General features: G+C 39.1%; 1 protein-coding gene across 2 annotated transcripts in view; it reads right to left on the reverse strand.

The window, feature by feature from the left end:
- APBA2 (amyloid beta precursor protein binding family A member 2) overlaps window positions 1–12,721 on the reverse strand; it is a 114,916-nt gene that overhangs the window by 13,489 nt on the left and 88,706 nt on the right. For both annotated transcript variants that reach the window (XM_067305307.1, XM_067305306.1), the window contains exons 6-7: window positions 10,342–10,428; window positions 2,193–2,378 (exon numbers count right to left, since the gene is read on the reverse strand). In XM_067305307.1, coding sequence (XP_067161408.1) covers window positions 2,193–2,378; window positions 10,342–10,428 — 273 coding nt within the window. The remainder of the gene's footprint in view (window positions 1–2,192; window positions 2,379–10,341; window positions 10,429–12,721) is intronic.

Genomic DNA, 12,721 nt, shown 5'->3' on the forward strand with positions numbered 1-12,721 from the left:
ACTCTGGACAACACTGTACCATCTAACCCTTTCTTTTCACAATCCACTGAGGAGATACTTCACTGTTTTCTTTTGATGCTAACAGGTTGTTTTATTTCATTTGTGCTGAAACAAACAAAAGCATCAATCTGTATGACTTGAAAACAATGCTAGACAATCAAGATATAAGTAGCCCAACCAGTCACATAAAATTCCTTCATTTTAATACATCATCTCAACTCTTTTTAATCAATGTATAATAATCAATATACCAAGTGGTTTGAATATCAACAGCACAGAAGTCACCAAGAATATTTTTACATCATAAAATTACTAAAATTTGTCACCAGTCCTCATCAACTCCTTTCTGCTGTTTTCTATCACCAGTGTAATAGCTTTCTCTGTAGTTAGTTCTTTGCTTTCCCCTCTATTAACTCTCAATTCCACACTCTCAAAAACAAATTGTTTAGATGTCATCTTTTATTCTATTGCTGCTAATAACAGCCAGTTTTCATGTCTTTCATCTATATCTCCAGGTTTTTATGAGTTTTTTGAAAGTCTTCAGCATTGTGTACAGCTTAGAGATAGTGTAATTAAGTTGCCTGAAAAGGTCACGCCAGCAAAGCAGGGGCAGAGCTGAGCAGAGGAGCAGGTCTGCAAACAGTCCCAGCCTAGTGCTCTAAACTTCAGACAGGCTATTTCTCATTTACAGGCCTAACTGCTTTAAAATAATGAAAATGATTGCTTAGCTCACAAAATAAGCAACCTGTAAGGTACGACTGCCTGAACAAAAGAACTAGATTTTTTTTTAAATTTTACATTATTACAATATTACAGAAATTATATTTAAAGCTGTTCTATATAATGATGGTCAGAAATGCTAAGTTCTGCCTATTACTCATAATAGTATCTCAACTGTCTTGTTTTTTCAGTTTTACTAGCTTGATATTTTTTTCCAAACATTTTTTAGGTTAGGTTGAAGTTTCCAGGTCAGCCGCTTTAGAGACAAATATCTTCTGTTCAGCCACAAAAGCAAACCTGGAGAGACAACAGCAGCAAAGCAAGTTCACCTTCCTCGGCCACAAGAGGTAAGGGCACGGCAGGCCAGCGCTTCCCACGGGGGAAAGAGGATGGAGCAGAGCCACGCAGAACTCCTCTGCAACCACTGTGGCTCCAGTCCTGTTTTGACTATGGCTCCAAGCTCATTCATCTTTTTCACTTCTGATGCAACTGAAAATTAGAACCTGAATTCCGAAGTGGTCACTCCTCCTCTTTTAAAAGGGAATTTTAACGGAGAGTGTTTGACAGCTAATATGGTACTGCATTTTCAGAGTGTGTTATGGTACAGGATAACTGAAACAATGCCTTCTGTTGTACAGCTGTTGTTTTGAAAGAGTAGTTGTAGTTTTTCCTACATATTCTAGTCTTTTATTTAAAAATTGCTAAATTCTTCTGGTCGTGAAGAAAAATTTCTATAAATACAGAGAACTAAACTTTCTTAGCTCCATTGCATTTGTACAAAAACTATAATTCATAATCTTTGCTAAAGGTAAAAAAAAAAAAAAAAGACGAAAAAAAGTGGCTGGATGCGTTCTTAAATGTCAAAGGAGCAAGTCCCATAGTGCACATACCTACTGCAGGTAAGTAAGCTATAAGGGAATAAATGGGTAAAGGGCAACCCTGTGCCAGGTCTACCAAGTTGGTAGAAGATGATCTCAGCAACTTAGCTTCAGTTTGAAAGAGGACCTAACTGGTTCCACCCCACTGCCGGCTGTCTGGAAAAATGTGTGTGTCATTATGTACCAAACAGCTGGACTACAGGATCCAATCCAGGATGATCAATTTGATACACAGTATATTAATTTTGGCCACGGATGGCCATGGACTTTCAAACAAATCCAAATAATTAAGTCCTAAAATATTTGGGGAAACACTGTTGAAAGAACACAAATGATTCTAGAACAGCGAAGTCAGATGAGAAAAAAGAGTGGAGAAAAAAGAGTTGGGGCTGAGAAGGAGACACACATGATTTTCAGAGACAGAAAACACAGATACAAATAGAGACAAAATGGCCAGCCCTTACACAGATTAGCTATAGCTTCCATCAGAAAAAATTACTGACAGCAAAAGTGCATTCAAGAGATCAGACGTAATTTCAGAGATTCTCTAAATAACATCCATTGTTTAAGTAGAATTTAATTCAGTTTACTTACATCCTCTGATTCAAAGACGTGGCATATCATTTTGTACTGCTTCTTTCCTTCCTGAGCACCAGGTGTTGTTTCAATACAGTCTTGAGAAGCTGACCTTGGCATGCGGCGTCGCGCCATTAAAACTACAATGTTACCAATATCAGCAATATATGAGATTGTACGCAGTGCATGATCCATCATTGTTTCCTACATAAAGCAAAGAGAAATAAGGACATTCTTCATGCCTGCTATTATTCCACAACTGTTGCATTTTTTGCCTCCTGGATGGCCTTTTGCTTGAGAATGACAACAGCTCTAGACTCTTTTTCTACAGACCCAGATCCAACATCCCCTACACAGTCAATGGACTTGAACCCTGACTGAAGATGAAGTGGCTGTTAAAGAAACTGGCTTCAGGGGAAATGTTGCCTGAGCAAAGACTACATGGTTGCTATTGCAAAGTAATAATAAAGACCTATACCAATATTTTATAAACAATTTCAAACTGCTGGAAAAATACATTTCACTTTTGTATTGTTTTTTCTAAATGAAGCAGATGCATTTCACAAGGACAGAACCAGTTTTGGCAAAGTCATCTGTAGATCGAAAGATGTTATATTGTAATTTTCTGAATTGTTTCTTTTAATCATGTCCTATATTAGCAATAATATGCAAGATAACATTTTCTAATATGTAGCAAAGGTATAATTTTCTTTCTTTGTAAAGGGCTATGAAGGCAGTATTTCACCTTCTCCTAAGTAAGAATTTCTAATACTTTTTTATGATTACTTGCTCAATATCTCAGATCAGTTTGGCTGTGAAGTGCTGACAGGGATTTAGTCTAGTGTCCAGGCTCACACAAGTACTCCAAAATTTGCTTAGCAGCTCCTGCGGGTAAAGTCAATTGCTTTATTCATCTGGTTGAAGAGAGAGAGAAGCTTTAATGACTTGCTAGATCTGGCCCTCTCCAGGTAACAGCTGGCCAAAATTAGCTTCTGCTTGTGTCTGTCAGAACTGCTGGAGTTTGACCACATCACAGTGGAGGCCGTAAGCAGATGAACAGCTCATCTCACAAAAGCCGAACATGAGGGGAGATAGCATGGTCCACCTGGTCAAAAACTTCCCTCGGTTCTACCAGCATAATCCAAGCTGACGAGGTTGAACTGAGACAAAGTCTTCCTCCAGTCAGTGTCATCAGGCTGCCAGTTCAGTTGTGCTGGGAGAGCTCGCTCAGCTCCCAAGAGCCTTTGCCCGTGAGATTGGTTTTAAATGGAAACCTGCCCACACTCCTTCCTAATGAACATTTCTGATGTACGAAACCACTGAAGAGAGCCAAATCTGAAGCGTCTTGAAACTTCCTGCCTCAATCTCAAATCCCTGAGCTCTGCATCCCTTAATTACTTTAGCCTTTTAAACTCTATTTTACTTTCTGATATTAGCAGGGAAATCCCAGCCTACCACTTCCAGACGTTTTTCTCATAGGACTATATCATTATACAATGGCTTTGATTAAATACTGAGTTAGCTCGGACAAATGAAAACTGAGTGCATATTTGTAGTCAGAGAAGGATGTGTTGTCACTAGACTTGTTTTACTTCAGATATTACTATTTTATCTTTTGTTTTTCATCTGAGTCTTTGTATTATTGAACTCCAGTTCATGCTTCTATCATTTCTTTCTTCTATGAAAGAGCACTGAGCCCCCACAAGAAAGAGCCTTCAAGGGCATTTTGTAAGGGTTTCTGTGCAACACTGGGTATAAGCTTGTACTAATTTTTTTTTTAATTTGTGAATTCAGCATTTAGCATGAATAAATTAATGTGTATCAACAATCAGTGGTCTCATTTTCATTGAAAGGCTTTCTATGTGTACAAATAATGTTATTGTAGTAAAACATAATGTATAGTTGCCTGTGTCATTGCTAGAGTGATGATTTGAAAAGTGAAATAGAACTGTAAAGACAAGCAGAATGATATACGTGTTTACACTAATGTTTTAGCTTACTATTTGTACTTTCATAAAGGTTTTATTCAGGATACTTTATAAGCAACCTGATTTCTTTTTTTAAGCTTTTTTTTATAAAAATAAATAAAAAGACACAACTTTTCTAATTTCCCCTAATGGTGTGTTGCTATGGAAGATGTTCCATAATGCTAAGCACCTTTTATGTTTGAAATGAGAGCTTTAGGAATGCTCATGCAATCTAGTAAGCTGATTGACTGTACTTCCCTTAAGTGCCTTGAAAAAAATCACCATTACTGATGTCGGAGTATAACTAGGGAGGAAGAGAAATTGCTAAAAAGAAAAGGTAACATAACTGATGTTAGTACTGCATATCTGGCAGAGTGAAAATTTAGGCAAAGCATTAGAAAAAGCCTCCTCACTGTAAGGACCCATAGGACCCATAAAATGATCTTTCAAGGCAGTGATGGTTAACATTTTTCCCTGAGGAGGCATTCAAGGGCTTTACGTTCTTCTTCACTATGTGACCACACATGGGTCCATCAGCAGGGGAGCCCCCTCACCCCTGCAGCCCCAGCTGGCCAGAGGTGCTTTGCTCCATCCCAGCGTCAAACCAAGCCAGACTCTGCTTGTGCCGTCATGTGTGTACGGTGCATGTGCCTGTTGTAACGGCCAAACCATGGGCGCCCTTCTAGCTGTGTGACAAAGAGGAGGCTGTGGGAGGCTCAAGAGATACAATTTCAATAGCGCACTGACAGAATAATTAAATCAGCTCTCAGATGTGGCTAAAGAGCTGCTGACAGGTCAGATATTTGGTCTGGTGGACTGAATCCAACTCATTGCCATTGGTTGAATATCCTTATTTTAAGGTAAAAAGAGCCCAAATCCCATTATGGGGCATTTCAAACCTGTGCACTATGAATTTCTTAAACTGGATGCTGCCTACTTTAAAATCTTATGCGAAGTGCGTAATTTTATTAAGATGAAGCTTTTTATTGAAACAAAGAATCTGATTTCTAAGTTATTGTGAGAGTTCAGTGCCTCCAAACCATGCTTTGTTAGCTTTGGTTTCTGTAATTTTTTTACGTGTCTTGCTATTGTAGAGATAAACTGTTCTCTACTTTAAGAAACAGAAAGTGTACCATCTGCAAATTCCTGCTTGCTGGGGGTCTGCAGTAAGTCTGGGGTTTTTCCAGCCTTTTATTAGTTGCTCAAACTGGAAACAACTAGAAGCATAATAGTTTTATTGGTTGTTGTTTTTTTTAAATCTCCCCTATTTTGCATCCTGCTTGCCTGCAGGCTACTGCTTCCCTGAACTCAAGAAGGCCTTTTTTTCTCTTGGTAGTGGTTTTCAGTGTGTATCTGAATATCCTGCTGAGGTCCATAATCACTGAGCAGCATGAGGTCTGTTTTCACCTAACTCCATTGTATCAGATGGCAACCAGGTACCAGGACAAAGGGGTTGCGCAGCCGGCTCGCAACACCGCCTGCCAAAAACCTTTTCCCTCTTATTGCAGCCTGGGGCTTGGGGTCTCTGCTCAGCCCTGGCACGGTCCAGAGGAGCTTTAAAGGACACATGTGACTGAGATACTCTCCTTGTTGAGTCAGTAGTGGCAGGGCTTCTCTTGATATCTGATTTTCCCCCCAAAAAAAACATTATGGGGTATGAATAATACGAGATTTTCTCATCATTTATATAAACAGCTAGGTATTAGTTGATCGTTTCTTGAATAGATCTCTAAGGTCTAAAAGAAAAAGATCTTTTTCGAGTTGAGAAGAGTAATTGTTTTAAAAATTACAGAATTTAACTTTACAGAGATAGAAAAATACCAAAACTGACTGCTTCTTAGAACCACCTGTCTCACTGAAAAGAATCACTACCCATAAAATGATTTCAATAATTCTTCTCTGTCTTGAAACAAAATGTTCTATGCTTATCCCTAAGCTATGAAATGTGATGATGGTTAAGAAGGGGTGGTTTGGGGGTTGTCTCTAAGGATTTCAGAGGCTCAGTAGGATTCATAGCATTTCTCTTGCTACAGAAAAATGTTTTATAATGGACATCTCTCAGCAGGGTCTTGGGAGCTCTGCAGAGATAATTGCTTTTCAGCAGTCTGCACTAAGTATTCTATAAGGGTGTAATCATACATGCAATGTTCACAAGAGTGAACGGACCCAGCAAAATGAATGCATTTAATCTCACCTGCCAAGAAATTCTTCCTCTCCTTATCCATCACAAAGGAGTTGCTCAAAGGTTTTTATGTTTTTTTTCCCCCCTCCTAAGGGTAAAAGTTGTCACTCACCCATTCCCTCCTATCTTTTTACTTTCTAATACAATTACATCTAGGAATAAGGCAATAATATACAGTGACCACACACATGTGTATCAGTCTTTACGTTTTCCTTTCTCTCACTCCATATCTTCTCATCTATTTTCCATATACCGTTATCTCATTTTCATCTTCTCACCTCCTTTGTTATTCTCCCATGAATCCCCCCATCTCTATCCATCTGTTTCTCTATTCCTTCCCTCCTCGGTTTCCTACTTCCATCCATTCCATCCCTGCTATCCTTATACTTGTCCTTACAAATTCAGCCTCTCCTTCACAACCCCTGTTCTATCTTCTCCCATCTGGATTTTCCTTTACCCAAATCTCTCTTCCTCTGCAGAGGGCTCTCTCAGAACTGCCTGGTGCTGCCCCACTGGAAATTGAAAGAAAACTTGAGGGAGAAAAGCAGAAATATTTTTCCACTGCTTTCAAGCAAAGTAGACCTGTGACAGCATGAATCACACAACCTAACAAGTCGGAAGATATTTTAGGACCATTCATCTATCAGAGACTTGGCACATTTGTCACCTCTATATCTTCCTTTTTCTCTGCTACCTATCGCAGCTGCTTCACTCCAGCTTGTCTTCTCTGGCTGCGCGAGGAGACGGGAGGGCTGCTGGGATGCTCCTGCCAGCTGCACTTGCTGGCTGCAGACGCCTGGAGCGCGGCGCCGAGGGGGGCTGCACTGGTAAGAAGCAGGCATGTGGCCGAACCTCGGGCTGATCCTACCACATATACTGAGCAGGCGGTCACCTTGGGCTGCGTATATTCAATAACTAAATGTATGAGCAACTAAACAGTGGCAGGGGTGCCATTTCCAGTGTTGCTGGGGGCGACAGAACTGGCTCCGTTCGAAGCAGCAGTACAACCTCCTGGAACCACTCAGCAGCTTCAAATGCTCATTTTTTAACTGAGAATTATACATTTTAAATCAGCTACTACCTCATGAGAGCTATGCAACACTACAGATGGGTTAAAACATGGATAGCACACTGCAGAAATAGGTTTTATATAATTGATAAAGGCATGAAAGAGCAAATTGCCTCTGCCAGCTGCCACGCCAGCTGAAATAGGCCCACGGTAATTACACCAGGGCAGGAACTGCACTAGCACTGAAAAAATAGAACTGAGCCAAAAATGCAAAAGCATGCCAACAGCAATGCTAAAAATTCATGGAAATAAGTCTCTTACAACTCTCTGAAAGACCCGCTGTAAAAAGAGAAAGCAGAGCAAACTTCAGAGCACTTGTAAGCATAATCATTTCCAGTATTGCCTTTCTAATCTCGTTGAACAACTCATACTAGACACCTTCCCTCATGGTATGTAGCACCGTATACCACTGGAAATCTCAGGGGAAGAAGTGGAGTAAGATAACAGTTGCTTTGAGGAAGGGTTGTGGTCTGCCTCAAAGGACTTTTTCTATTGTCAAAAGGTCTGGTTTTCAGCTGAAATGCAGAAATATTTGAAGAAGGAAAAGGGTGATTTCTACTGAGACTGGTCCTTACTCAAAGTGAATGTAGGTATTTACTGCGATACATCCAACTATAAATTGTAGCTGTTTGTTTATTAATAATTGGCTATAGTTGTCTTCATACTGACTTAATTACTAGCATTTTAGTCAAATGCAAAATGTAATCATTAGTCTGTATGGCAATCTCCATTACTCCTAGTTAAGCTTTGATAACATACTCTCCAGACAAAGCATTTTTACCATTAGGTCAAAAAAAGGCCGAGATGTAAGAAGTAGTGACTCCCAGACACATGGGAGTTATTTGCCTCCAGCCATGAAGATTTCTGTCACCTCAAGAGACGCATCTGGTACAGGGCTATAATTGTTAGAAAACTTTTCCTGATTTTTAACCTGAATTGCCACTGCTATAGTTCGAACACTGCTTCTTCCCAGGACATTTAGAAAAAATTACACCCCTTTAATCTTCAGTAGCCCTTTGTGTATGTCAAGACTGTTAGAAGTTGTTCCTCAGTTTCCTGATCTCTGTTTGGAGACTAACCAAGCCCAGGATCTTCCAACCCTTTGAGCCATCTTTCCCAATCTCTGGTTATTCTGGTAGCTTTCCTCTGGACTCTCTCCAGTGTCGAAAAACACAACACACAGAAGCAAACATCCCTTAGAGCAGAAACTGTAGAGGCTGAATTCCTTTCTCAGTGTCCCAGGATTAATTTTACCTTTCTCACAAGAGATGCCATTACAGAATAGTTTTAGTTTGCAAACTAACACACACCGCCAGATCCCTACAGCAGAACTGCTGCCCAGGCAGTTGTTCTCCGTTTGTCCAGGTGATTACTGCTACCTACGGGCAGAATGCTGCGTTTGCCTTCACTGAAATATCTCTATAGTTTCAGATCATTTCTTCAGTTAGCTAAGATTTCCCTGAATTCTAATCTTATTCATCAAGCTACAAGTTAAATAACCATTTCCTCTTTCCATCTTCCAAGCTATTGATGAGCATATTGAACAGTACCACATGAAAAAAACATGTTTGTGAGTCTCTCTCTGCTTTGTACCTCCGTTCCGTGTGGTAGTATCTCAGAAATAAGTACACTCTGGGAGTTTTTAGCCTGTTTTTATCCCTCCTATCTAGATATAGATATCATATAATCTAGAAAATAATATGTGAGATAGTATCTAAAAGCCTTTAAGTCAATAGGTGACTTCTGCTGCTTCTCTGCCAACCACAAAGCTGTTCCCTTGTCACAAAAGAAAATTATTGATTTGACATGATTTGCCTTTGACAAATCTGTGCTGACTCTTGCTCATCACTCACAAACTGCCCGCAAATTGCTCGTTTATTTGTTTTGATACCTTTCTGATGATTAAACTTAGCTATAATCCTTGGTTTGTCCTTCTACCAGAAAAAGACTTAATGTTACCTTCCTAAGTTTCAGAAAACTATCATAGGATAGTCCTATATGATATCCAAAGGATAGCATAAGATTTCTCCAACCATTTTTCCAAGTACTACAAGACGAATTTTCTTGGGCCCACCTAATTTGGGACATCTAGCATATCTAAGCACTTTTGAAACTGATCTTTCCTTATAGTAACCTGAGGTCTTATCACTTTTCTACTGCTGTTAGCTGGATACAGTGGACTTTTTTTAGTGAAAACTGAAGCAAATATCATTAAGATGTTTGTTTTCTAAGCTTCTCGTAAGAATGAAAATTTAAAGAATTTCTCAAAGTATGATCAAAGTCTAAAGAGATCTTGTGAGATTATTATACTAAATATTAAGTATAATATATTATTATACTAAATATTATATGTTATTAATTGTGATTTCCTTAAGAAAATAATCTTTCTTACAAAGATTGCCTCTTAGTGAATGTATGTATAATTCCTAGAAGAAGAGGCTGATTGTTATTGTAGTCTCCAGCTACTTCTTTAATATAAATAATTAATAATTTACCTTCAGCAAAGACGATGGTAGCTCAAATGTGAAAAACTGGACGTTAAATGTTAAAAATGGCAAGATATGAATGCCTTATTCGAAGCAGCAAATGACCTCCCTGTTAGCTCATAAATTTGGATAGTGAAACTGTTGCAGAGAAAAAGGGTAAATGCATGCTGGAAGACTTTTGAATCTTTTTCTAAATTGAATTATAGATCTCAATGATGTGCAGACGTTTTCCAACACATCAAATAAGTAAAACTGTTCTCAGTATTATTATGTTGGCAAATGGCAAGTGTAACAGCAATAATATTTCTAAGCATGTTTAAGAATGCTCTTTCTGAATATTCTCACAGCAGCGAATTTATCCAAATTTAGTACTTTCCCACAAACAGTACAAGAGCACAGTCTGATGCAAGACTGCTCAGAAACAATCAACATTACTCTTGCAGAATTTTAAATCATAACTTACCTGTGTGTCTGCATTTAAAACTTTAATTCTCTGTGTGGAGATGAACAGATCCACTTCAGTCAAAGCCTGGGAATCTCCCTCTGAAGTCTAAAAGACAGATGCTTGGTTACAAGGGGAATTTTAATTTCCTCTTTAGAATGACAGATTCACTGATCACTCGGAGCATAATGTAATGTGAAGCAATTGCATTGTTAAACCACTACAAAGACAGCTATTCAAAGGTGTTTCCAAATACATGCAAAGAGGGTGTTTATTGCACAGAAAGAGTGAAGTATATTCTTATTTTTGGGGTAAGACTGAATTTGCAGAGCCTGGGGGATTGACAGCTTGGGTACTAAAATTCTCTGTTTATAACCAGAACAGGATGGAAGAGCGCAGGTTCTCCTTCCCCACTGCCTCACTGATGCACTTCCGTTCTCGAGGCACCAGGAGCAGACCTGAGGAAGGGATTTACCCACCGTGAGCTGCTGAGCCCTGGCCGTCTGCAGTGAGCTCCCCAACAAAAACGCAAGCTGGTGCTCAGTACTGTGGTGAGTTTGAGTTAGTTTCTTCCAGACAGTAAAGAACTGAAAGCTGGACTAATACCTATCTGATTTCACAGAAAGCCATCGGATGACTTTTAGACGTGAACCCCTGAGCACTGCTCACTAGGAGGCCTGCAGGAAAATATTTTGAGTATGAGGAGCCCACCTCATACTCTGAGTCCCAGCAAGACCCCATTTATTGCTGCAGGCAGTGGTGGTCCACAGTGACCGCTGCGACTGCGGGTGGCCGCGGCCTCAGGGCGCAGTGCCCCGGCCTGGCTCGCCCCCTGCTAGGGGCAGGCACCAGCCTCCCGGTCACACCTGGCCTCTGTGATGAGACAGGGCAGGGAAAAAGATGCACTTGCTGCTCTATTCTGTGCTTAAAATGACCATGCTCTGCCTTTAATTCATTCATATTAAGTTCAGTTGAAGAAAATTGTGTCCAACAAAATACAAAGCAGCACATCACTGTTGCAAAGATTGTGTTACTTACATCGGAGACCATCACAAAAACAAGACGAATTTTAGTGGTATTTTTGACAGCTGTGTTTAGCTAACTGAAGTATATTTTTTTTTAACTGGGTGAAATGTGTCCTGTATGAATTGCTCCATCTACTGCTTGATAAATTTATTATTTATTTGTTTTTAAATATCAACAATAAATTAATAAATATACAGTAAGTCACAGGCATAGGAAATAGATTACACAGAATTAACTGCTTCTGTTAGTAAAATAAACATAAGCATTGCATTTAAAAAATCTCCTGGATAACACTGGCTGTATCTCTGGACTGAACAAATCACAGCTATTAAACAGAAGAAGAGCAGCAGCAGACAGGCACTCTAGCGAGTGAACAATGAAGAAAATGAGTTCATTTTATTCCATCCAGTGTGCTAGTACTTAACAAAGAAGAAACCAAAATGACAACTTTATGAGGACCCATAATGAAAGACACAACACCCCATGGGGAACAAGTACAACAAAAATGTAAGTAAACATTAGCATTCAAGAAAAACAGTTTACACACCGCTTTTTTCTTGATTTTAGCCGCCTTTTGCATCCTCTGAGGAGTAGCATAAAAAAAGAGTGCAGACAGATGTACACACAAAGAAAGAGAAAACACAGTGTGTGAAGTCAGGGAAACCTTTTGACTATGAATCCAGACTGTTAAAATTAAAATTTTGGGGACAGTGGGGAAGGATGTGAAAGGGAGATAAAGGTTTGTTTATATTTTATGCAGTTTTGAAGCATATTGGTTTTAATGGGGTTATGCATGTTGTTGACTGATTACAAAAAATACCAGAGTGTTGTCTGTTAACAGCTGCTCATTACATCTACTCTGCTGAATAAACAGCAATCTAAAATGACAGTACATGCACTATTTTAAGCTCAAGGTTTTCTATTAATATTCTAGTCATATTAATCATATGGCTACATGTCATTTTTGAACGAAACATAAGTTAAAGTCTCTTTCAAGCCTGTCTAAAGTAATCAAGTATCCCTGATAGATCTGGATTGTTATTAATACACAAAACATTTTTTAGGGCTTTTAGTTTAGTTTTTAGGTTTAACTGCAATCAACAATCACTTACTGCTTGAGACATCGCAACATCATAACCAGAAATTCGAAGGTCTGAAAAGTTTAAGGAACTGGACCTTTCTTGCCTTCCATTCCTTTCTAAAGGCCAAATCAATCACCTGTCAAGACAGTCTCTAGACAATGATTTTCCCACATAGGTTTCCTTCAGGAATATGCAATTTTTACTGATTAAATATTTTACTCAATAAGCATATAATTTTTCTAATTAACATTTAAAGCTACCTCTGTCTAGCCATCTGCTTAATCCAGTGAGGT

This window comes from Apteryx mantelli, chromosome 15, assembly GCF_036417845.1.
Source record: "Apteryx mantelli isolate bAptMan1 chromosome 15, bAptMan1.hap1, whole genome shotgun sequence".
Taxonomy (NCBI): domain Eukaryota; kingdom Metazoa; phylum Chordata; class Aves; order Apterygiformes; family Apterygidae; genus Apteryx; species Apteryx mantelli.